At 35.8% G+C, this 27,112-nt stretch overlaps 1 protein-coding gene across 5 annotated transcripts in view; it reads right to left on the minus strand.

Annotated features, from left to right (window-relative positions):
• Nucleotides 1-929: 929 nt before the first annotated feature.
• LOC131048701 (transcription initiation factor TFIID subunit 12) overlaps nucleotides 930-27,112 on the minus strand; it is a 52,095-nt gene continuing 25,912 nt past the window's right edge. The window contains exons 4-10 of one of the 5 annotated variants that reach the window (XR_009106489.2): nucleotides 7,410-7,934; nucleotides 7,008-7,082; nucleotides 2,488-2,566; nucleotides 2,204-2,264; nucleotides 1,864-1,985; nucleotides 1,526-1,695; nucleotides 930-1,424 (exon numbers count right to left, since the gene is read on the minus strand). Coding sequence is in view for 2 of the 5 variants with exons in the window: in XM_057982766.2 (XP_057838749.1) it covers nucleotides 1,549-1,695; nucleotides 1,864-1,899; nucleotides 2,200-2,264; nucleotides 2,488-2,566; nucleotides 7,008-7,082; nucleotides 7,410-7,934 (927 nt within the window). In the remaining 3 variants the exon portion in view is untranslated. Of the gene's footprint in view, nucleotides 1,425-1,525; nucleotides 1,696-1,863; nucleotides 1,996-2,199; nucleotides 2,265-2,487; nucleotides 2,567-7,007; nucleotides 7,083-7,409; nucleotides 7,935-27,112 lie in introns of those variants that run through there. The other 4 variants (XM_057982766.2, XM_057982765.2, XR_009106492.2 and 1 more) reach the window with 4 other exon arrangements.

The following is a 27,112-nucleotide window of genomic DNA, read 5'->3' on the forward strand; positions in this document are numbered from 1 at the left end:
CACAACACAAAAAATGAGCTTATAAATTTAAATGATTTAAAAAGGCAACTTGTAACATATATTGTGATTTCAGTTCAATTTCTTTCTGGACGATAAACCATCCAAATAAATTATACCTTTTTTTTAGCATTCATCAGGAATCAACTCTGTGCTATCCTCAATTACTTTCTGATATTTCAGATCTAACTTCTAAACCTTCTAGTCTCACTTCATGGATTTGCTTTCTAATATTTTTGGATCTAACATCTAGCTCTTCTAGTCTCACTTTAGAATGGATTTGCTTTCTAATATTTTTGGATCTAACATCTAGCTCTTCTAGTCTCACTTTAGAAAACCCAATATGTCGGACAAACAAATAAATAGACTTGATGGTGGATCATGTAGTTTGATCCAAATCATCAATTCAAAACATTTTGACAGTTTTATACCAGAGGCAATCTAATGTGGATAACATTGTCAATTCCATGGTTCTAGTCTCACTTTAGAAAACCCAATATGTCAGACAAATAATAAATAGACTTGATGATGGATCATGTAGTTTGATCCAAATTATCGATTCAAAACATTTTAACAGTTTTACACCGGATGCAATCTAATGTCGATAACATTGTTGATTCCATGGTATTCTAGGGCAAATCTTAAAGCCTTAATTAAATGATGCCCTCCTAGGTTTATTCATATTGTCACTTCATTGTAAATATCATATTCCTCTACGATCACAGAGAAATGTGGGTTGGAATAAAAAAGAAGCTGGTGAGCGAAATTTTGAAATCACGTGCATATTTGCTAGACAACTAACTGCTTTGTTGTCTTCGAGAGCTATAATTATTTATGTTTTAACAGGAATTCAATAAACATGACGACCTACATAATGAAATTGCAACCTAACCCCAACATCAATCATTTTTTAGTCTAACCAAAAAAGGGTATGTTCAAACAAATCAGTCTGGCTTCAAATTATAAAAACAGATATAAATTGTTCTATACAACTGTTTCCTTCCATGTTGTGGAAATTGAAAATTTGTGTTTATAACTTTATATTTGTTCCTTGCAAGTAGCACATTTTTGCCCCCTAGTTCAGAGAAAATTGCTTAACAGTGCTATAACATAAAATGGTAGAACATGTGTTCATACTGCAGCTCAAAATACAAGGCAAATCCACATTCCTTCTTTTTTAAGAAGATAAGTCGTGGACTTTTTACAATAAGTGGTCCAGTTCTACCAGAAGATGCTGTTTGGGTTCGTGCTCCAAAGAAATTCAAGAAATATTTGTCATTGAATGTCAGAGACATCAATTGTTGGTACCCGTAATCTGAATGTTGAAGCAAAATTTTTGGTCTTCATAAGATTTTCACCCTGGGTCACCATACAACAAAAATAACAGTTGACCAACAATTGATTGCCGAACCCCATACAGTCCTGCTCTGTGAAATCCATAAAAACATTAGAATTAATTAGAAAAATCAAAAATCTGATTTTAATGAACTTACTAATCAAATCTAAAACTGATAGATACATATCTTACCTTAGCACAAAAGTCAACTCCAATCATGTATGGTCTCCTGTAGCTGGTGGTTCCTGTGCTCCCTTTGTTGCGGTACCTTTGGCACTAGCATTTCCAGTAACTTGTCCCGAAGAGCCTTTGGCATTTCCTGTTTCATTTCCCGTCTGTGATGTTGCAACCGACTTCCGAATCTGAAGACACCTGCTTATGTCAGCTAACCAATAACTAATATAATAATCCAACTCTTCTAGAAGTCTATGAAATCAACCACACATGGATGAAATAACATTAGAAGGCTTGTAGTAATCTATGTGCTAATATACAAAGGCTGAAGAACAAGAAATTGTATTAAGTTATACCACAGCAAGTCGTTGCTTGTGATTCTCGTTCACAGACTGCACGCAATACCCCCAACCAATCAATAAAAGGCACGTGATCAGAGAGAAATATTTTTATTCCCTGGTAAAGAACGAGAAGAGTCCTGCATAGCACTAAGGCCCTCAATAAGTAGACCAATGCTTCCTATGACACTACTAATTACTTCAAATAAAATAGCCATGAAGCCTATTTAAGATAAACAAGGGCACGTATAAAATTTCTGATAACAGAATGACAAAAATGTCAACATAAAGCTTAAAATGTACAGCTCCTACTATTTATATTTCCATTGTCAAACAATCTGAAAGAGATCTTACTGGCCTCTTGTAGGTTCTATATTCATCACCACTAAAGCCAGGAAGCGTTATATGCCAATATCTTTCTGCAGAAAAATATTCATTGTTTAGATGAGAATTATGGAGAAAATATTTTAGGCATCAAACATGATAAATTTTACACAAATATTGAGAAATGTCATCCTTGTGCCTGAAGCAATTGCTAATAAATAAAGTATGTACAGTAACTCACTCCACATACAAATGAATCGAGGAACTGTCAAAATCAACCCCAATAGGTATCACAAGACATGAAACTCCAAAACTTACCTAAAGGAAGCAATATATCCTTGGGTTCCAAGTATTCCGACTTTCGATGTTTTGCCATAGTACAAGCACTAGTTGCTACCTGATTACCAAAAACATATCGTGTTAAATATAGATTAGCACAAATTTAAAGAAATAATACTTGGCAGAAGATGGCCAATAAGCAAAAGCAAATACAACATTGATATTAACATTTATAGAAGTCCTCTAAATAATACAGGTGGTCCAGCAGACCCTACATTGAGCCGAAATTATCAAAGTGCAAAAGTAACATATGTAATGTAATGTCTCTTTCTAGAACACTCCTGATTTTTGCGCTAAAACCATAATTCTTACTTCAAAATGATAGTAACATTATCGACCATCAGAAATTATAGATAATAATCAGATAAACAAATTGAAGCACAATCCTCAAAATCAATCAAATCATGAATTCTTTGGGAATTAACTTGCCTGGTACCTTCCTCTCCTAGCCCTAGAGCATGAAAGGGTTTTCATCCTTCCAACTCCAGGCCCTAAAGCATGAAAGGATTATGTCCTTCCAACTCCTACAAGATAATTCCTCCAAATCAAACTAACTATCTGATGAATTTGCTTGATTAATGCTGATAGATATTTCTTGATAGATTGACAAGTTAATGTCAAACTAACTGTCTGATGAATTTGCTTGATTAATGCTGATTGATATTTCTTGATGGATTGACAAGTTCATGTTTGAAAGCAGTTCAATAGTTTATGCTTGAATAGTTGATGTTGGAATGATGGATGGTTTTAAGTTTGTTTGATTGAATAAATTGATAATTTATGATGATGATTTGCTGATTGATTGTTTGCCTGATTTGATAAGTGATGATTGCTTTTGAAGGATTCATGAGTGATGATTGAATGAGTGCTGCTTTGATGTATTTGTGATAATTAATAACTACTAATAAGTGATCCTTGAATGCTTGGAATGATTTATCCTGTATACGTTATTGGTGAAAGGGTCACCACCTTTCATAAGACTTGAGTCACCACCCTCCTCAACTGAAACCTTCTTCCCTTTATATCTTCAATTGTGAGGGAGAAGTCACACCTCTTCATCATGCCCACCCTTTGCAAGAGTCACAACCTTTAACGACTCCCATCCTTTGAAAGAGTACAACCATTCATAATTTCTGCCCTTTGAAATAGTCAGTTCCTTATTTTCATCCCATTCCTTTCTATTAATCCTTCCTTGATTCATATACTCAATTATTTCTTCTTCCCTTGCTTGATGATCTCCTCCCCAAAAAGGGTCACTACCTTTCACAACTACCATCCTTTGAAAGTGTACAACCTTTCATAATTTCTGCCCTTCGAAATAGTTAATTCCTTATTTCCATCCCATTCCTTTCTATTAATCCTTCCTTGATTCATATACTCAATCGTTTCTTCCTCCCTTGCTTGATGATCTCCTCCCAAGAAAATGATCTCCCTTGAGGGAATCAAAACTTCCATGATTTCTACCATTTGAAAGAGTCACAACTATTCATCGTTAATTGCTGTCTTTCGAAAATAATATTTATTTCCAAATTGATTGATTGCTCCCTTCTTTTATTGATTATTAATTGATGGATGGATGTCCTTCTCAAATGAAATGATCTCCCTTCTATATCTCATGTTTGAAGGAGTCGCAACTCTTCATTTCATGCCTTTTGACCATTCATTAAAACTTAATTAAACTTTAATTACATCATATTTTATTTTTATTTTTATTTTTATTATAATTTTTTATACTTTTAATTTCAAAAAGGAGACATTACATGTAAAAAGTGGAATTATATAGATTTAAAACAAAATTATTGGCTGTAAGTCATATTTAATTAAGGGTCTACTTGAATGTAATAAGTCTGAAGCGACTAGACAGAAGTAATGCACTGAACCTTGACCCTCAATAGAAGCTTAGGGTTGAGACCAATAGGCATTAATTGTATGAAGAGACTTGAAGGGACAAGACAGCTACTAATTCCATAAGAGGCTGGGATAAAGCCAATCTTGGCAAACTCCGAATGACATCCAATATATTCCATGGTGGCATTGTAGACAATGACAAAAGCATGTGTATATATCATGTCCCCAATTTGAAAGGTGATAATTAATTAAATTGATTTTTATTAAATTCTCCAAATGTGGTCGGCCTAATATTCTAGAAACTTCTTGGAGTTCTTTATAAGGAGAGTGGAGGTAGGAAGTAAGGCATGCTTTTGGAATTGATAAACGTTTATGATTTCTGGAGATGAAAACCTTCAGGAGTTGAAGGAGGACTGGATGAAAACCTAGTTCTTCCAAAGGGGTGGATTCGTGACGGAGTCTACATCTGTGCCAAATTTGCGAAGTCTCCATTGGAGACAAATTTGCAGATAAGTCAAATTAATAAAGATATTTGCAGTTGTAGGGTTTTGCTGATATTTCTATATTATTTGATAAGAGTCCCTTCTGGTATCTTTCTTGGAGCAGCTGCTCTCTCTGATATTGGTAAATTAATATTATTAAGCCGGGAGTCCTAGTTATCGGGCCTGAACAATATAAAAGATTGGCGATCATATTAAAGGGAACCGTAGCTTATATTATTATAGTACTTCCTGAAATTGTGGCATCAGCTCCTGTATTGGCCAATGGATGTTTTCAGTTGCCTAGCGATATGTGAAATGATAATCTTGCCAACAGAGATATTAATTATCTTTAATGTGCCGATGTTCTATATTTTTATTTTTTAATTAAATGAATCGAAGGATTCATTTACAAATAGGTGAGATCCCATAGCTATAAGGAATTCAATATTGTGTGTGAGATTAAGAGATAAGGCGCTTATATTTAATATCTTTGGGTGTAAGATTGCCGCAAATAATTTCTCCGCCCGCACAGCCACAGGTTGTTGCAAGCAAATCTACCTTCATCGCCTAACATAGATGACACATTAGCAATTCCACCAGTTGTGGGAGAAGATAAATTTGCTCTGGCTATTTGTGGAGTCGCAGAGAATCGCAAGGGAGTCTTGCAGTCGACAGAATTAAGGGGTATATCAGATAGCTGCCATTCTTCCTATATCGACTACTGTTCAAATTAATATCAGCGAATCTCAATGCTGGATATTAATATATTGTAAATTGGGAGTTCTGAGAATTTCAATACAAGTTTGGCGATCTTTAATCTTTGTCCTTTTGGTAATTGCTGCAAGTAAAGTTAGAGTTCAACACTTTGTAATTCTGTTCTATTCTGGGAATGAAAGTAAGTTGTCTTTCTGGTAAAATATGCTGTCCCTATTATGATTGATATGCAAATCTATATGTCATGTCTAAACCTGGAGCAAGTCTGTTAAAGTAAACTCAGATTTGAATACATTCATTTTGAAAGTTCAAAAAAGTTAGTGTTGTCTTTCTATTATATCTGTTTGGGGTTATTTGAGTATAATCATCCTTCCCTAGACTAGAGATACAAATCAAATACTGATTTTAATCTGAAAAATATGTTGTCGAGGCTTCTTTACCCATTCATGCATTTAGGAGATTCATTTTCTTCAATCTGTCTCCGAATCATACCAGAAACTATCATCTCTAGAGCTTTCTTTTTCCAATTTTTCTGTCTCCTGGACATTGCTACCAAATCTGGCCAGATCCAATTATGTTGTACCAGCCAAAACTGTCTGATTTGGTTCAGTATATTCAATTCCTCTACAAATTTTATCAATATTTTTGGCTCATTTATGAATTGAATTTTTTGAACCTGGTACCTGTGCTTCTGGACCTACTGCAAACTGTATTTTTCCTGGTGTGTTCACTGATTTTAGCTAGATGCTTTCATCATTTTTCAGAAACTACAAATTGACAGTTAGCACTCTTTAAATGTGTAGCCCACAAGTCCTGTCAATGACTTTGGATGTGTCTTGAACAGCTCGGAATTCAGAATTCTCTGTATAAATGTTTAAAAGATTTTATACATGTATTCTTCATATTTTACAGATTTTCTTATTCCTTTCAACACCTGAGCTGAACATAAAATTCAACATAGCACCATGGAGAGAAGTGATTGATAGTTTGCATATTAAATTTATCTGAAATAAATATGTCATCAAAGCATTGGATTTTGACAAAGGATAAGTTGATGGAACCAAAGACGGTAGCTTTATGATTGAGCTTCATAATGACTCTAAGTCATAAGAAAACAAGTAGCGGAACATGTTTGAGGAAACTCATGCCAAATTTTTCATCAGAAAAACAAATATATGCTTCATAAAAATTACACGAGGATTCAAAAAAACAAAAAATGATTTCTATAAAATTCTAAAAACCATTAAGTATAAGAACATAGAAGCATTTTCAAAGATACGGAACACAAAATAGTCAACAAAGGTCAATGCAAAGAAATTGAAAGAACTGACGAGCATACAGAGAAAAGTAGGAAAATGTCAATAATAAAGATGAAACCTAGTTCAGTTCTACCACACAAGCAATGTAAAGATGTTGCAAATAAAATAGAAAAAGAAAGTATGTATGAATTTGTACTCTTTCAAGAAAATCTTCTGCTATCTCTATAAGGATGTCTTCAACTTCACCATCTAGCTTCTGACGAGGGTCAATCTGCATCCATCAATAGACAAACTTATGTATTCAAAATAGATCCATTCTCTGTCCTAAATTATAAGTTAAAAAAGAAGGCACCCTTGGTATTCCTAGGTAGCAATTAGTGAAACTGAAATAATGCAGGCATCAAAACCCAGAAATAAGTAAACATATATTGTCTTAAATAGATCTTAAAAAAGAAATTTTATTTCTTGGCAATAAGTTGCAAATGATAATTTTGTTTATAGCTACTAAAGCCTCATACGTGTTAAATTGAACAAATTCACTGTTTGAGAAATCCAACAAATGGTGCAGAACTAAAATAATAACATAGCAATTACACACCTGATCAACTAATTCTTGGATGCTTCTCTTCTCAAGTATCTTATTAGTAGTTTCAGTTGCCCGATCATTACTTACAGATGGCACTGCATTTCCTGGTACAGATGTACCAACTTGAGTTCCTGCTGATATTGAAGTGTTTTGAGTTGGTGTTCCTGCTGCTCGAGACATCTGATGCTGCTGTGATGCAACATGCAAAGGCTGTGACATCCGTTGCTGTTGAAACTGTTGAGTTTGTTGTTCCTGCAATGGCTGTTGCTGTTGCACTGTCAAAGGAAGTGTCTGTTGCTGTATCTGACCATGTGACCTCTGCTGTATATTTTGCTGCTTAAGGTTCGATTGAAAAGGAGATGCTAAAGGAGGCAAGCTGGATTGGTGCATTTGCTTTCCTTGAGATGGCATCCACTGTGGCTGATTTGAAAGTGCACTTGAACCCACACTCGCTTGTCCACCTTGTGATATGCCAGGCGCTTTAGAACCCAGAGATCCCACAGATGTGTTTCTTTGAAAACTTGGTGAGTGCATTTTCTGGAAAAGAACAGAACTCCTAAACTCAGTTTACAAACTTCACTTGCCAAAAACAATCATAATTTAGAATAACGTTGAAAAGAGGATTTGATTCAAAGATAATATAAAATAATGCAACAGGTAGATATGTCAACTTGCAGTAAGTCAATACCAAAAGACATTGAACAAATAATAAAGATTTCAACGGTCTCATGCTCAGTCAAACATAACAAGATCATACCAATATGTTTACACAGGAAAAGTAAGACTCAGGAGGCACCCAACATACACCCTATTAATTAGGGTGCACTCTGTGACCCCAAAAGGAAATGCTAATAATTGATAAAAAAGATACAAGAATAAAGTCTTAATTAAAACGAAGAAAGGGGCCTAGATGTAATGTCCCTTCTTGAGATCTTCCCGATTTTTGCCCTAAAATAACGATTCCAACTTAAGTTGGAGAATGCGGTTCATTTACAAATATAATTTAATACTGATATAATCAATTGTAATGCTCTATATAAGATAATCCTGGTTGAGATCCTACAAACAATATTAATTAAAAATCATTAAGTAAGAAAATTACAAAGTATTACATTAAATATCAAGATTTCATAACATAAAAATCCATATGAGCATCAATCTTATTAAATTATAGTATCTCATAAGCATTAATAATTATTCCAAGGCATATTCCTATAGTAACCATATTAAGGATTGCATTGGAAATGTTTGTTGGAAATATTTGCAAACTGCAACCTCAAGGATGGTTGTCCTTGTATTGCAAGAGCATGGGTGGATCCCCCTCCATCCAACTTGGGATGGCATACTTGAGAAGACCCTCAAGCCCAAAAGCACTCATAGGCCTCACAGCCCATGAGCATGCATCTCGGGTGGTATACTTGAAAAGTCCCTCGAGCATAGAAGCACTGATTTGTCTCCCAGCCCACAAGCATGGCCGGACAACCTTGGAGCCTGGCTGTCCTCCTTGATCAAGCCTATTAGCACTCATTCACCTCCCAGTGCACAAACATGGCAGGATTTATGGACCATCCATCTCGAAGTGGTGTGCTTGACAAGATCCTAAAGCCCAAGGGCATTCTTGGATTTCTAGTCTTCAACATCCCTCAGCCAACAAGCATGGCAGAATTTCTGGTCCATCCATCTCGGGTGGTGTGCTTGATATCTAGTGAACTCGAAGGCTCGCCATACTTACTATTTGCAAGCAATTTCTAATAAAGTCCAAACTGATTTCCTATAGGAATTTGCTATATAAATTCCTAGTAAATAACTTAAAGAGATGCAATAAAATTACTTACAAATAGCTGCGATCACTCACTTTCTGCAATATATATTTATCTATATAATTATTCATAATCTAGGATTATTCAAACTTATCTCAAGATAAAATTATTGCTGAAGACAATATTTAATTCTGCTTTTAGGTCTCAATTTCCTTTCTATTTTATTTCACTTCATGGATGATTTCCTCAAATGAATTCTTCTCCCTTTACATCGTTCAATTTGAGGGAGAAGTCACACCTCTTCCTTAATTATGTCTTTTGAAAGAGTTACAACTCTTCAGAGCTGCCTTTAGGAAAATAATATTTTAATTTTAAATAAATCTCTTATATTGTAGGAAATTGCTGCCCTTGATTAATGATATTCTAGGTCAACCCTTATTTATTAAATTTATTTTCTTCCCTTGATTAATTATATTCTAGGTCAGCCTGCCCTTATTAAACTTCCTTTCTGCCCCCTTGATTAATTATGTTCTAAGTTTGCCCTTATTTATTAAACTTCCCTTTGCCTTGGTCGGCCCTTTAACTATGAATCGACCAGGTTTATTTATTAAAACTGCGACCTGATTTGTAAGGGCAGTGTTCTCATGGTGGGGCATGACACTAGTCATAGGTCATCCAAGGTCTAAGCCATATCTCTTGATGGAGACGCCATAAACATTGTCTACAGGTCATTTTGGTATGCTTGAAGACATAATGATAATGATTAATCAAGGCTTTGCTGAAAGTCCTGAATAATAAGTTAAAAAGGTAAAATGAATCATTCACTTTGTTTAGTCATCATATTTTCATACACTTGCATGAATGTGCCCATAAATAGACATCTAATAGCACATAACAGCTCTGAAACAACACACATAAAGATGCTAAACTTATGTGGTGTAAAATAATTTTTTAGAAAACACTAAAGAAAAGCAAGCATACAAGTCATTTTATTGCTTTATGCAATGCACAACCATGACCAGTATGGGTATAGGACTCAATAATAAGCCACCTATTGCTCTTCATTTCCGGTAGCTGAACTGCCCCCTTCTGGAACTTAGTGAGGCTAATTATTAATTCTTGTCTTTTTTCATCCTGGGTCAGATTAAAAGCGTGGTCCCAGGAAATAGCAATGTATTTGAGCAAGAAAAGTAAAATTCAGGGTCCATACCATAGCAGCAAAAGATCCTTTGGGGAAAAAAACGCAAACCAAAAGTATAAGATTTTTTGAAAAAATCAGCACAAATCGAGAAAAAATTGGATTTAAAAAAAATACATACAAAATTGTAGAAAAAGAGAAACTATCTTTTTTTTTTTAATTAAGGGTATTTCCATAGCATAGAGATATAGAAAGCAAATAAAATAGAGTTTAACCCATGAATCATAGAAAATATTTTTTTGTCATCTATATTCATATTGCTGATTACATAGGCAAATATTGAGTTAACTTTTTAAGACAGCAGTCACCAAATAGTTGTCCAAGTCTGAGATCAAATATTAGCCAAGTCTATAAGTAATTGAGATCAAAACTTAACACACAACAATCCAGTTACCATTAAGAATTTAGTAAAAGTGGAAGCCATTTTGAAGTGATCCAAGAAAGTCATTGTGATTGGGGCAAGGAGTTTTGTAGGGTTAATTCAATATTATGGAAAGCTTATCAAATCATATTCCACAATTGCAATGCTTTATATCATAGTAGCAAAAATCATTTAGGTAAGAAATTGGCAGACCAAAAATATAAGATTTTTGAAAAAATGGGGAAAAAATCGGATTTAAAAAAAAACATAAAAAATTGTATAAAAAGAGAAACTATTTTTTAAATAACTTCAGGGTATTACCATAGCATAGAGATATAAAGAGCAAATAAAATAGAGTTTAACCCGTGAATTGTAGAGAATAATTTTTTGTTGTTTATATTCATATTACTGATTACATATGCAAATAATCAGTTAACTTTTTAAGAGGGCAGTCACCAAATACACCAAATAGTTGTCGAAGTCAGATCAAATATTAACCAAGTCTATGTAGTAACATAGATCAAAAGTTAACAAACAAATAGTAAAAGAGAAAGCCATTTTGAAATGATCCAAGAATTTCATTGTGATTGAAGCAAGGAGTTTTGTAGGGTTAATTCAATATTTTAGAAAGCTTATCAAATCATATTCCACAATTGCAATGCTTTATATCATAGTAACAAAAATCATTTTGGGAAAAAACCGGCAAACCAAAAGTATAAGATTTTTTGAAAAAATGGATAAGAAATTGGATTTTAAAAAATCGTAAAAATTTGTAGAAAAATAGACACAAACTACTTTTTTTTTTAAAATTAAGGGCATTTCCATAGCATAGAGATATAGAGAGTAAATAAAATAGAGTTTAACCTATGAATTATAGAAAATAGATTTTGTCGTTTATATTCATATTGCTGATTACATAGGCAAATATTCATTTAACTTTTTAAAAGGGAAGTCACCAAATACACCAAATAGTTGTCTAAGTCTAAGATAAAAGATTAGCTCAGTCTATGAAGTAGCTAAGATCAAAATTTATCAGACTGAGATCCAACTATTGTTAGGAATTTAGTAAAAGTGGAAGCCATTTTGAAGTGATCCAAGACTTTCATTGTGATTGAGGCAAGGAGTTTTTTAGGGGTATTAGCTAAGTCTATGAAGTAGCTGAGATCAAAATTTATCAGATAGAGATCCAACTATTGTTAGGAATTTAGTAAAATTGGAAGCCATTTTGAAGTGATCCAAGACTTTCATTGTGATTGAGACAAGGAGTTTAACCCATGAAGTTGTTTATATTCATATTGCCGATTACATAGGCAAATATTCATTTAACTTTTTAAAAGGGCAGTCACCAAATACACCAAATAGTTGTCTAAGTCTGAGATCAAAGATTAGCTAAGTCTATGAAGTAGCTGATATCAAAATTTATTAGACAGAGATCCAACAATCGTTAGGAATTTAGTAAAAGTGTAGGCCATTTTGAAGTGATCCAAGACTTTCATTGTGATTGAGGCAAGGAGTTTTCTAGAGGTAGTTCAATATTTGAGAAAGCTTATCAAATCGTATTCCATAGTTGCACTGCTTTATATTCCCTAATGGCAATTGGTAAGTTTTTTATATGGGGTAGAATTCAACAAAAGGCATTTGTTTAGCTGAAGTACAAGATTAGCAAGCCGCTGGTTTTGGCAATACCTAGCTTGCAACTACTATTTTGGGTAGAGACAAATTTTAATGATTGTGTGTTGGAGTCTCTTTTATTACAACTATGTAAGCTTGTTTGTTGTCATTCAGATTTATTTCGTGGAGCACTTTAGATATATTGCTCACATAATGAATTGCAGGTCTTTGTTTGAGCAAAAATTATTTATATCAATTATAAATTATAAATTAAAAATCATATATCTATATCTACATATATTAAATGTCTTTGAACGTTTAGTGTTGTGATAGAAAATCTCCATTGGTGAGGTAGCCACCAAGGTTCAAACCCCTACTGGGTCATTGAGCTCGTGGGCTTTCTACCTTTGTTGGGTCGTTGAGCTCGTGGGTTTGAACAAGTGTGGGGAATGATGAATCCCCTGAAAATGGCCAAAATAACAAACTTTTTCGACATTGATTCCACATTGCCTCTGATTTTGTCTCAGACCGACCCTATTTCTAATCAATTCAGTAATTTCACCCATATTTCTAGGGTTTTGCAAGTTTTTACAATGATTTTTTTTCACTTTTTTGTCATTTTTGGGGTTTTTAACATGATTTTAACGTGATTTAAATGCAAAAAATCTTTGAAAATTGGGTCAACGATTTTTTCAAGGAATAAATCGGCTACCTCCAGGATTCAAGATTAATTGGGTATAATCGCAATTTTTTGCAACCTTTTGCTTCATTGCTTTATATCATAGCAGCAAAAATCATTTGGGGAAAAAATAGGCAAGCTAGATTTTTTGAAAAAATGGATAAAAAATTTGGATTTAAAAAAATCGTTAAAAATTGTAGAAGAAAAGACATGACTACTTTTTTCAAAAATTTAAGGGCCATTTCCATAGCATAGAGATATAGAGAATAAATAAAATAGAGTTTAACCCATGAAAGGTAGAAAATAGATTTTTGTTGTTTATATTCATATTTCTGATTACATAGGCAAATATTTAGTTAACTTTTTAAAAGGGCAGTCACCAAATACCCCAAATAGTTATCTAAGTCGGAGATCAAACATGTTGATTTTAGTACTTTCAGATTGAATAAAACTCAGAAAATCAGAATTAGTTTAAACTAGGTTAATTAATTTATTGTTTTCCAGATTTAAGCATAGTAAAGGAAATTAAAAAAAAGGACAAAGCACAGTTACCCTAGGAAAAGCTCCTAGGAGGAAAAACCCAGCCAAAGAGATCCTCGCATCTGATTATAGATTATGGTAATGCAATTGTTACAACACTTATCTCAAGAACTTGTAGAAGTAGATGTTGCTGTCACAGAAAGAATGGCAGATTGCTTCACTGTCATGTGTGTGTTTGTTGCTGATAGCTTGCTTCTTCTTTTAACCCAGATTTACAGATCCTCAAGAACTTTGCACAATCTTAACTAAGTTCGCCTCCTTCTAATGATGTAATTCACGCCTCAGCTTGAAGACTTTCTTCCTGAAGTTCGCATTCTCCAAACTTGTGTATTTCGCATGAAGTGAGTGCTACAATTGATGCTTGTGGTGAGAGTTGAATGCTTATTTATATAAGGAGCGAACCCCTTTTAACATGTCGGCTTTTGCAAAATAGAACCCTTTTAATTATTTGATTTACTAATTGCTTAATGCAAAGTTAGGATAGGTCCTATCATGAGGCGTGTATGTTTTGGTGTGGCGTGGAGGTGAGACGTGGAGGTTTAGGGCCCAGCCCTTATGCATTGGAGGTTTAGGGCCCAACCCTAATTACAAACAACACTCCCTCTTAATTAGGGATGAGAACATAACCATAATCTTCCATCTTACACACATGCAAAGGATGGATTACATAATCAGAATATTGTAGTCTTCCATCTTGCACACAAGCATATAATGGAACTACATAACCTTCCAGTTTGCACACAAGCATAGACTGGATCCACCTTGCATTGCCCGCAGAGGGTGGAGAGGATCCCTTTCTACCATCTTACATTGCCCGCAGAGGGTGGAGAGGATCCCTTTCTACCATCTTACATTGCCCGCAGAGGATGGTCAACAATTAGACTTCTCCCTGAGAAGTTTACAATACCACCTTACATTGCCCGCAAAGGGTGGTTAATATTTACAATACCATCTTACATTGCCCGCAGAGGATGGTTAATAATTATACTTCTCCCTGAGAAGTTTACAATACCACCTTACATTGCCCGCAGAGGGTGGATTTATATAATACAAAGTATCACTGAACTTGAGACTCCCTCTCAATCGGAGTTTCATTTTCTACAATACCGAGTCTATCCCTGAAGTACACAAACTTCACTTTGGATAGAGGCTTGGTAAGGATATCTGCAACCTGCTCATCAGTGCTGACGTATTTCAGCTGAATGGCACCCCTTTGCACCATATCCCGAATGAAGTGATAATGGGTTTCCACATGTTTTGACCTGTCATGAAACACTGGATTGATAGACATTTTAATACAACTCTGGTTATCACAATGAATAACTGTAGGGTCCCATGGTTGACCAAACAGTCCAGCAAGAAGCTTACAAAGCCACACTGCTTCTCTGGATGCTACACTTGCTGCAATATACTCAGCTTCAGCAGTACTCAATGCCACTGAGGATTGTTTTCTGCAGGCCCAAGAGATCACTGCAGAACCCAAGCTGAAACAAATACTGGAGGTGCTTTTCCTGTCTTTGACGCTTCCAGCCCAGTCTGCATCAGAATAACCTTCCAAGGTTATTGGAGTGTTACGTGGATACTTCAACCCAAAGCCAACTGTGCCCCGCAAGTATCTTAGAATATGTTTGGCTGCAACAAGGTGAACATGCTTGGGCAAACTCATGAACTGACTGAGGGCATTCACAGCAAAACATATGTCTGGTCTAGTGTTAACTAGATACATCAGTGATCCAATCAACTGTCGGTACTCGGATGGATCTGCAAATTCAGAGTTAGCTACAGAAACACTTAACTTCTTTAAGTTAGATTCCATAGGAGTAGACATTGGTTTACAATCCATCATTCTAAATCTTTTCAAAATGTCAATAGTATACTTCCCTTGACTTAGAAAGATTTCGTTAGATCTTTGCCATACTTCTAGACCTAGAAAATAATGCATTAGACCTAAATCTTTCATTTCAAATTCTGAAGCTAATTCTTTCTTGCATCTAATAATAAGTTCATCTTTACCAGTCAAAAATAAGTCATCCACATAAAGAACTAGAATTAGCATTTCATCATTGGCTACTTTAAAGTAAATGTTAGGGTCAGCATCATTTTTACAAAAGCCTAGACTTAGCAAATATTTATCAATTCTTTCATACCAAGCACGAGGAGCTTGTTTAAGACCATATAGAGCTTTCTTTAACCTGCACACATGGGTTAATCTATCCTGAATCTCATATCCCTCAGGTTGCTCAATATAGACTTCTTCCTCAATGACACCATTGAGAAAGGCAGTCTTAACATCCATCTGATGTAGTTTCCAACCCTTAGAAGCAGCAATAGCAATTATTGTTCTAATAGAAGTATATCTAGCAACAGGAGCGAATGTTTCTTCATAGTCTATGCCTTCTTTTTGGGAAAAACCACGCGCTACAAATCTAGCCTTATATTTTTCAATACTACCATCAGCATTATGTTTAATTTTAAATAACCATTTAGAGGAAACAACAGACTTACCTTTGGGTCTGGGCACAAGGTCCCATACATCATTCTTGATGATTGACTGATATTCTTCATCCATAGCAAGCTTCCAGGCATGATGACTTAAGGCTTCTTCAACATTGCAAGGTTCAGTTTCAATGAGATTACACATTAAAGAAACATAGTTGGAAACTACCTGAGGTCTCTTAGTTTCACGGAAGGTGCCACTTGGAGCAACAAATCTTTCAGCTTCTTGAATGGTGTTTCTTACCCAAAGTGGTCTCTTCTTGGTAACGACAATGTCACTAGGAATATCAATGGGATTCATGGGTTCTGGAGGATCATCATGATCATCTTGTGGTGGAGGTTCAACTTGCTCACTCTGAATCTCAGGGTTAGTATCGACGTTCATATTTTGATTATCATCAGATTCATCAATAACACAAGAACCTTTCAATTTCTTAAACGCAATGTCTTCTTCAAATTTAACATCCCTACTTACCTCAACATACCTTTGACCTAGGATGTAAATCCTGAATGCTTTGGAGGATCCACTGTATCCGACTAGCATGCCTTTCTTTCCAGAGGGTTCCAACTTTGATCGCTTTTCCTTGGGCATATGAACATAGACGGGACTTCCAAAGATCCTGAGGTGACTAATGTCTGGTTTGAATCCCATGAAGGCTTCTTCCGGGGTCATGTTCTTTAGAGCACGATGAGGACATCTGTTCTGGATATATACTGTTGTTCTAGAAGCCTCAGCCCATAGGAAGGTCTGCAAGTCTTGATCGTGAATCATAGCTTTTGCAGCCTCCACAATGGTCCTATTCTTTCTTTCAGCAACACCATTTTGTTGAGGATTGTATGGAACACAAAACTCCCTCTTAATTCCTGACTCAACACAAAAATCATGAAAGCTACCGGAGGTGTACTCACCTCCATTGTCAAATCTTAAACATTTGATTCTTTTACTAGAGAGGTTTTCAATTAATGCTTTAAACTCCTTAAATTTACTTAAGACTTCATCAAATTCTTTAGATTTCAAGAAGTAGATCCAAGTTTTCCTAGAGAAATCATCTATGAAGATTACATAATAAAGGAATCCACTAGGAGATGCTATAGACATAGGACCACATAAATCAGAGTGAACAAGTTTTAGTTTGTCTTTAGCTCTATTTTCACTTTTATGAAAAGGACTTTTAACATTCTTACCAATAGCACAACCTTTACAAGTGTTATCATGAATTTGACTGAGTTTAGGCATACCTTTGACTAACCTTTCAAGGGATGGAAGGGCTTGATAATGTAGATGTCCAAGTCTTCTATGCCATAACTCACATGATTCTGGGGCCTCATTAATGAGGGCTTGAATAGGGTTAGTAGAGAGCTTATAAAGACTATCATATCTATGACCAATTACACGAGCAGATTCAAAACTATCTTTCTTAGACCAAGCAAGAACTTTTCCTTCAAAAAATGCAATTTGATAACCTTTATCTTCTAGAGCAGAAATGGAAATTAGGTTTCTTTTAATTCCAGGAACAAACAATATATCACTAAGATGCAAGGAAATACCAGAATCTAATTTTAGAGAAGTAGAGCCAGAACCTCTTACCGAATAACGAGCGTCATCACCAATTACTACGTGAAGGCTGGTATCCTTTTCTACTAGGCCTGAAAGATGATCGCAGTAACCTGTGATGTGTCTGGAGGCACCACTGTCAATCAACCATGTATTGCTATCTGAGGGAACACTGCTAGATAGAGCGGAGATGAATAAGAAGTCATCATTTTGTTCTGAGACTTCATTTAGGTTTGCTTCACTTTGGTTAGGATTAAACTGACATTCCTTAGCATAATGACCAAATTTGTCACATCTAAAACATCGCACACGCGAGGTATCTCTTGGTTTCTTCCAAGGGTGTTGGGAACTAAAGGATCTGGAATCCCTATTTCTTCTAGGATAAGGTTGCTTCCAATTTCCCCTTTTCTTGCATTGAGCTGCAAGCATGTGATGTTCATCTACATGGGGGCTCTTGGATTGACTCCTTGTGAAGAGGCGAGACTCTTCCTGGATGCAATCATTCTTAAGGCGATCAAGAGTACGTAACTCCGACCGACCACTTACGGTTTGGATAAATGACTCCCAAGAGTGAGGTAGACCATTAAGGGCAATCATGACAAGGTCTTTATCTTCCATGTTATGGCCAATTAAACCTAGCTGATTCTTTAGTTCTGAAATTTTTATGAAATAGGAAATAACAAAATCTTCTTTAGCCATTTTGATATTAAGTAGTTGTTGTCTTAACGTAATTGCCCTACTAAGATTGTTAACTTCATATGTACCTTGTAGATGGCTGAACATTTCCCTTGCAGTGGTGAATGAGGCAATAGAGGTGACGAGGTGGTCTTTGACTGAATCAATGAGAATCTTCCTGGCCTTGATAGCATCCCTTTTGAATTGTTTCAACTCAGCTGCATCCGAAGGCTCAGTTAGCTCTTTCACTTCAATGAATTGGAGAAGATCTTCTTCCTCAAGAGCCAACTTGATTCGAACTTTCCATGCAGTAAAATTTAGATTCCCATCAAGCCTATCTTCAACTTTCAGCCCCATTGACCTGATCTGCAAAAGCTACAGCAATCTGGAAATAAAGGTGTACTGAATTTTAAATTTGAAGATTGATCTAACCAATTAGCTCTGATACCATGTTGATTTTGGTACTTTCAGATTGAATAAAACTCAGAAAATCAGAATTAGTTTAAACTAGGTTAATTAATTTATTGTTTTCCAGATTTAAGCATAGTAAAGGAAATTAAAAAAAAGGACAAAGCATAGTTACCCTGGGAAAACCTCCTAGGAGGAAAAACCCAGCCAAAGAGATCCTCGCATCTGATTATAGATTATGGTAATGCAATTGTTACAACACTTATCTCAAGAACTTGTAGAAGTAGATGTTGCTGTCACAGAAAGAATGGCAGATTGCTTCACTGTCATGTGTGTGTTTGTTGCTGATAGCTTGCTTCTTCTTTTAACCCAGATTTACAGATCCTCAAGAACTTTGCACAATCTTAACTAAGTTCGCCTCCTTCTAATGATGTAATTCACGCCTCAACTTGAAGACTTTCTTCCTGAAGTTCGCATTCTCCAAACTTGTGTATTTCACATGAAGTGAGTGCTACAATTGATGTTTGTGGTGAGAGTTGAATGCTTATTTATATAAGGCATGAACCCCTTTTAGCATGTCGGCTTTTGCAAAATAGAACCCTTTTAATTATTTAATTTACTAATTGCTTAATGCAAAGTTAGGATAGGTCCTATCATGAGGCGTGTATGTTTTGGTGTAGCGTGGAGGTTTAGGGCCCAACCCTAATTACAAACAACAAAACATTAGCTAAGTCTATGATGTAGCTGAGGTCAAAATTTATCAGACAATGATCCAGCTATAGTTAGTTATTTAGTAAAAGTGGAAGCCATTTTGAAGTGATCCAAGACTTTCATTGTGATTGAGGCAAGGAGTGTTCTAGGGGTAGTTCACTATTTGAGAAAGCTTATCAAAGCATATTCCACAGTTGCAATGCTTTCTATTCCCTAATGGCAATTGGTAAGTCTTTTATATGGGGTAGAATTCAACAAAAGACATTTATTTAGCTAAAGTAAAAGATTAGCAAGCCACTAATTTTGGCAAAACCTAGCTTGCAATTGTTTTATTACAAGCATGTAAGCTTGTTTGCTATTATTCAGATTTTATTTCATGGAGCACTTTGGATATGTTGCTCCTACAATGAATTGTATGTCTTTGTTTGAGCAAAATTAACTATATCAATTATAAATTAAAAATCATATATCTATATCTATATTATTTATATATGTCTTTGGACGTTTAGTGTCATGGTAGAAACACTTCGTTGGTTAGGTAGGCACCAAGATTCAAACCCCTACTGGGCCATTAAGCTTGCAGGCCTTCTCCCTTTGCTAGGCCGTTGAGCTCATGGGTTTGAACAAGTAAAGTGTGGGGAATGATGACCCCCCTGAAATGGCCTTGTGGGAAGAGATCTCTGTAAGTGGTCTCTTTGGGATCAGACCAAACTAAAAAAACCCTCCTCCATCAAAAATATATATATATATATTAAAAATTAAATATGTAACCCGTTAGTGGGTCCTTTAGGGTTCATCCTAGCACTTCCCAAGAAAAGATATCTATTTGGCATCCTTCTGACCCTGGATGGATCAAACTCAACTTTGATGGCGCAGCACGTGGAAACCTAGGCCCTTCTAGTGAGGGTTGTGTGGCTAAGGGCTGTAATGATGCAGTCATTGCTAGTTGCAGACAAAGTCTACCCCCAAGAGAAAATAATGGATCAGAAGCAAAAGCGGCTTTGATGGCGATCCAATTGGCGAAAAGGATTGGTGTGGAGAAAATTCATCTAGAAGGGGATTCTCAAATCATAACCCATGCCATTATCAAGGGTGAAGCACAAAATTGGAAGTTAGACAAACAAATTTATGGCATTAGAGTCCTCCTGTCTTGCTTTCAAAGTTTCAAAGTTTCTCATGTGCTTAGAGAGGGAAACAAGGAAGCTAACATGTGCGCCAGCCAAGCCTTCAAATTACAAGAGGGTGAAGTCAAAATTGATACCTATCCACCCAACGATAACAATTTGAAATGAATAAACTTGATCAAAAGTTTTTGAACTTGGTGTTGTATCAGGCCAATACTTTGAGGAGGCGTATTAAGGTGAGAAGGGACAAACAATGGCTTTAATTGTTGTCAGTTCCATTACGAGGATGCATCTCATTGGATGCATACTTCTAAGAAATCTTATCCAATATCTTTCGGGTGGGTTTGATCGAAAAGGAATGTTATGTAGCTTGGGTAAGGTGGCAGCAATTTCCTAACGCATTGTCCTTTGTGAGTGCGAATTAATGTCTATCATTAAACTGCATAGTGTCGTCATCGTATGGCGATGTTCATTAATGACTTGCAAGGCATGACGACGCTTATGAAGGACTATGATAGCTTACATTACAAGCTAAAGCACAAGGTGAGCCAAGGCAGAAGGAAAGTATATTGTGTCTAGACACTAAGGTGTGTTTCACTTCAGACTATATCGGAGCTTTACATGAATCGAACGCTATGGAACCCATTTTTTCTCTACATGCTTCCAAACCGATGATGGGCTTTTTCGGGCCAAATTCCTAACGAAAGGCTCACTAATGTTTTCAGTTTTTGAGGTCTTCCTCACTCGTGTAAAGATAGTTTTGGGGGATGAGTACTTGTGAGCACAGTTTAAGTATCGCACAATTGCAGATATAGCATCAATGTTTACAGCCTAGTGTTTTGAATTGGAGAACAAGGAAAATGTTCATTGGATTGTCACTAGTTGAGTCAGAGAAGAATGGTGGGGAGGGTTTGAAAGTTTTATGAAGATGACACGAGATGGGAAAGGTTTCATCTGCCCAAACAAAGTTTGGCTCCATGTGAGTGAATTTTGCCCTCCCCTACACCCTTATCTGTTATGGAGCGCAAATTGCAACATGGAGGTGTGTCGCGCTTTGGCTCAAGTGGGAATGCATGGGATAAAAGAATACCTGAAGGCATGGGAAAAGCAGGAAATCAGACGTGAACTGGAGAAATGGTGTCCTCATGATCAGAAATCTTTAGTCGCAGGTGCCACTTTTTCCTCAAACAGAAGTGAGGTCAGCCAGGGGGCTTGAAGAAGAGGTAACAGAATCATACCCTGTGAATTGGCTTTCCACCGGAGGACAATGACGATTTGGACAACCCCGAGGAACCACAAGATGGCGAATGGGATGATGGCAAGAAAGGCATGGAAATCAGAATTGCAAGCTAAGAATTGCCTATGTTTTTTGAACTCTCGATCGTTTGTTTATCTTGTGTTGAAAATGTAATCTTTGTAAAAACATATTGTTCTCATAGACGTTAAGGGGGTGGTAGATATCTTTGTTACGTGCTCAATCGTAGGGGAGCTTTTTCATTTTTGAGATTTTGTTGCATGGATATTTCGAACTTGGACTCTGGTATGTTGGAGATGTATTTTGGCTTTATTAATAAATTAGTACCATTTACCGATCAAAAAAAAATGAACGTTATAAATTTTACATTATTTTTAATTTATAGTTTATTAAATAGCTATTAATATATATTCATAGTCTACAATAGTTTAAATTTTAAAACAACTTTATAGTATTAATTATAAACTATAGGGGTTTGCTCCTTCCCTGTCAAAATGCCATCTATAATAGTGCATAATAACATTAATTTTAAAGCTAGTGTCATAGGAACCATTGGTCTACTTATTGATTGGATAATTTTGCTTATCGCTGTTCTGTCACAGGGCATAAGGGACTCCAGAATGACTATTAAAGTGCCCTGGCCACATGTGATGCTGTGAGGGTTTCTCCTCGATCTCCCAAGAGAATTAATGATAGGAAACCCTACCACAAAATCAATCCCTGTATTAAATTAATGATAGGAAACCCAGATTTGAGAATGCATTTGGGAAGAAAATTGACAGAAATTAATAGAATAAGGTCAGGGTTTGCATCCCAACCTTAGTAGACAACCAGGGTTTTCATCCCAGAAGTCTGCCTTGGGAATTCTCCCCAAGATTCATATCAATTTCCATCTATGATCGCCCAGCCAGCAAGACCTCAATTTATACCTGTTTGTATTAGCACTAGGATCCCAAAATTGGTGCCTAAATTCAAATTTTAAAAATCATATCTAGACACCCAAGATAGCTTTTAAAACTACACTTTATTTTATTTATTTATCATTTATTATTATTTAAATATGTACAACTGGTGGTGTTTACAAACACCCTTGTTAAAAAACTGCTGAAGACCGACCTAATTTAGGGGGGAAATGACATGGTAAATCCAGGCAATCAATAGCGTAATGACAGGCCTGTACAAGCAATTGTCAAATGCTGCATTAGTATCATGGAAGGAAACAAGTAAAGATGATGTTGAGTGGCAAAAAATTGGAGGATACGCATGAGCAATCAAAGATTCAAAACATAAGAGATGATGTATCTCAGATTCGTAAGAATGGCTACATTTGAAATGCACCATATGCCATGTGGAGGGCAATGCTGCATTAGTATCATGGAAGGAAACAAGTAAAGATGATGTTGAGTGGCAAAAAAGTTGGAGGATACGCATGAGCAATCAAATATTCAAAACATAAGAGATGCTGTATCTCAGATTCAGCATAGAATGGCTACATTTGAAACGCACCATATGCCATGTGGAGGGCATCTTGGAAGCAAGAAGTTGGTTGGTCAGACATGCTAAGAATAACTGTAAAAAAATCAAAAAAGTGTTGGCTATTAGCCACAAATGAAAATGGACATGGCAACATACAGGAAATGATATTTAAAAGAAAGACATAAATGCCATATGGTAGAAGTATACAACGTCAAAATGTACTATCATGGGGAATAATTTTTACATGTCAGGGTACATGGGTACAAAGTATGTAAACATTGTTAGAATCTAAAAAGATGAATAGCCCAAAACAACTAGTGCAAACGAATAAAAATAAAATTGTGAATGCAAATGATACAAGATCAAAATAACAACACAAAGTTATTCTCCAAGAGAGAAATGCAAAAGTTGCAAAAGCAAAACAGCATTAGGAAAATGCACGAGTGAAAAACTACACGATACAATAGAATGGAATACAAAGACTAGTTAGGAGTAAGTATATATAGAAAATGAGAGAGGGGAGAGGTGGTAAATACGACCAATGGGAAGAAACCATCACAATAGCCTAAAATTGGCAAGTGTAACTTCCATGGAAGATGCTAACACCTTGCACCCACTCTCACTAAAACTCACTTAATTAATCCTAGGAAAGTTTAATTAAAAAGTGTAGGAAAAACCTAGGAATAGGAAAATACCAACCAGAAAATAAAAACCTGCACTAACACCCCCCCTTAAGTGCAACTTAGGTGGGTGAAAAGATGATGGATCCTGACAAGTGAGGCCATATTAAGTACGAAGAAATCCCCCCCCCAACCAAAAGAGAAGAAGTCCCCCCCAAGGTATAGGGGGAAACTACGCTGATGGAAGTAGGGAAAATTTAACCTCGGAGTCTAATTAGGCTCCATATAACAACATAATTAGCATTGAAGAAATCCTGGTATTATACATTTTAGAGTTGAAAGTTTGAAACTATGAGTATAAATGATGAAATTTCAAATATTGCGCGTTTGTAGATCTCCACCAAGATCTAGACCTATCTCTCTACCCCTCTTTTTCTCACCCTCAGACCCCGACAAGGGGTGCTACTTTCAACCTAATTTAAATTTGCAAATGCTTGGTGGCAAAGTTGGGGTGGAAATACCCCAAATCTCAAAAAATTTGCCCTCAGAATCTTATGTCAACCTTGTAGTTCTTCCAGTTGTGAGCACAATTAGAGCTTGTTTGAAGCCATCGACACAAAGAAGAGCAAGCTAGCTCAAAAACACCTCAATGACCTTGTCTTTGTGCAATATAATCTTTGATTGCGCATAAGGAAGGTAGAGGAAGTAGCAGGTGATCCACTTGACTTGGATGATATAGATCCTTACAGTGATTGGACATCACAGAAGCAGCCTCCATTGTTTTATGAGGATGACAACACTAATTTGGAGAGGCAAGCTATGGAGGAGGAGGGGGGTGGATTTGGTTTCATGCTGGATGACATTGAGGAGGAAGAGGATGAGGATGAGGAGTCATTGTCAGTGCCACAAGCAGGTGGAGACATAGCTTCATCTAGGATGGAGGATGAGCCAGCCATATCAAGCGAGGAGGCACAGTCACGCCCATTGCAGACTTCTAGGACTAGACCCTCTAGTTTTACCTCTCCCCTAGTTTTAGCTAGAGTTGGGAAGAGGAAGTTGTAATTGTAATTTGTAATGATGTATTTACTTTTAGTTTTACAAAAACTATTTACCATTTTGCTTCCAACCATCAACATTCCTCATGAGGATGCGATTTTGTAGACGCTTTGCATTTAAATATATCTAGAATCAACTTGTTTCTTTTGCGTTATCATTTATTGACTCATTGGATGCATCTTCTCATTAAATTTTGCAAAAAAAAATGCATTTTTTATTAAAATTAAGCGTGTTTTTACGTTGCCGAGTTTTTTGCCGAGTTTTTTTCTCAGGGGCTTGGCAAGTCAAGCCGAGTCGCGAGTAGTCCAACTATGGTGCAAAGAATATCCCTAAGGAAGATTAAGTGATCTCCATCCCCAAGTAGTGCAAAAGGTTTAAGTCTGACATCAAGAAATGATCATGAAGGGCAGTTTTCACTACCTAAATGGGGGATGAATGACTCCTAATGATCAACAAATCATCAATATAGAACCAAAAAGGTGAGAATATCATCTTGCTGCAAAATGTAGACATTCGGATCAAAATGGCAATGAGTGAACACAACTGTCATGTCCCCCCATTTATAGTAGAAATAATCAATATAATTTTTGCCATAAAATATGTTAAGATCATATTAAAATTATATTATATACATTGATGTTAAAAATGATATATATTATCAATTTACATTTTATATTAACAATGTACATTAGTTTACATTTTTATATATTGAACAATGTTATTATATTAACAATGTGCATTTTATTAAAATGGTGTAATAATATATATATTAATAATAGACATTATAATATTTACATTAACAATGCTGAATGATATTAAAACATTTATTATACTTGTTGACTAATTTCCCCAAAGACCCGACAACCTTTCTTAAGCGGTGGTTTGAAAAGGATGGGCCTCCACATCGGTTCATGGAGGGACCCGTGAGATAAGAGGGTAGCGAAGAGGGTTCATGGAGGGACCCGTGAGATAAGAGGGTAGCGACTCTTCAAAGAGGGGCACTACTGAATAGAATCATCGTGGCTTTCCACCACGATGGGGGTAGGATAAATACCTCCCCCTCGTACCAATTTGAAGAGGAGGAAAGCAAGGAATCTTCAAGGCTGCCAGCAGGGATAAGAGATAGGAGCCAGCAGTGCCAGGTATGTAGCAGACTAACCTCTGATTTAATATTAAAATGTAACAGTCAGCAAATTAAAATTGTATTAAAATCTTATTTGTATATTATTAAATATAACTGCTGTGTATAATCTTAATCAAATAGAGGGCATCAATATGATATTAATTTGAGAAGCAAATTATATGTAATTATTTAAACAGCATTAAAATTACAATACTGTCAGGCATAACATAGATATATCTGCACATAAATTCAAGCATGTATAATATAATTAAATTCGGTTTTCTTAAATTAATCCATTCACATAATAATATGGGGAACAACAAATTGATTAATAAGATACTGACAATAAATAATACTGATAAAAAGTAATACTCAGAAAACGTTAATGGTAATCCAATGCAAGGCATTAACATAATATAATGAAATACAGTAATTATGTCAGATATGATTGATTATCATCACGAGATGAATTGAATAAATATAATAAATGATTCATTACATCTGAGGGACCCTCTCTTAGGTACGCCACTCCATGATGGATGCCTAGCACCTGCCATATGGAGCCAAGAGAGGTGAAGCATCTGCTATTGGGCTTAAGAGAGAAAGTGGTTGAGGTGAGGGGGAACGGTGATAGAACACCTCGCTGGGTACGCCACTCCATGATGGATGCCTAACACCTGCCACATGTAGCCAAGGGGGGATATGGTATTCTGCCCTTGGGCCTAGGAGGGATGGGTTCTTGGACACCCTATCCAACTAATGGACTAAAGGAATTGATTACTAACTGACTTACATACTGACTTCTATATAATAATTTGATCTCATCTAGGAAATATTTGATTACTAACTGACTTACATACTAACATTATATAATAATCTGATCTCATCTAGGAAATATAATAATCCGATTATGTCCAACAATTATAATTCTAACAGTCATTAGCATAGCAGATTTGATATCATTTAATATAATTCATATTTCAGTTTAAAGTATTATTTTGTAAATGATGTTCAATTTTCAATTCAATATGCAAGATGTATTCTAATTTGTATTCTCTATATCTATA

Source organism: Cryptomeria japonica, chromosome 11 (genome assembly GCF_030272615.1).
Source record: "Cryptomeria japonica chromosome 11, Sugi_1.0, whole genome shotgun sequence".
NCBI lineage: Eukaryota > Viridiplantae > Streptophyta > Pinopsida > Cupressales > Cupressaceae > Cryptomeria > Cryptomeria japonica.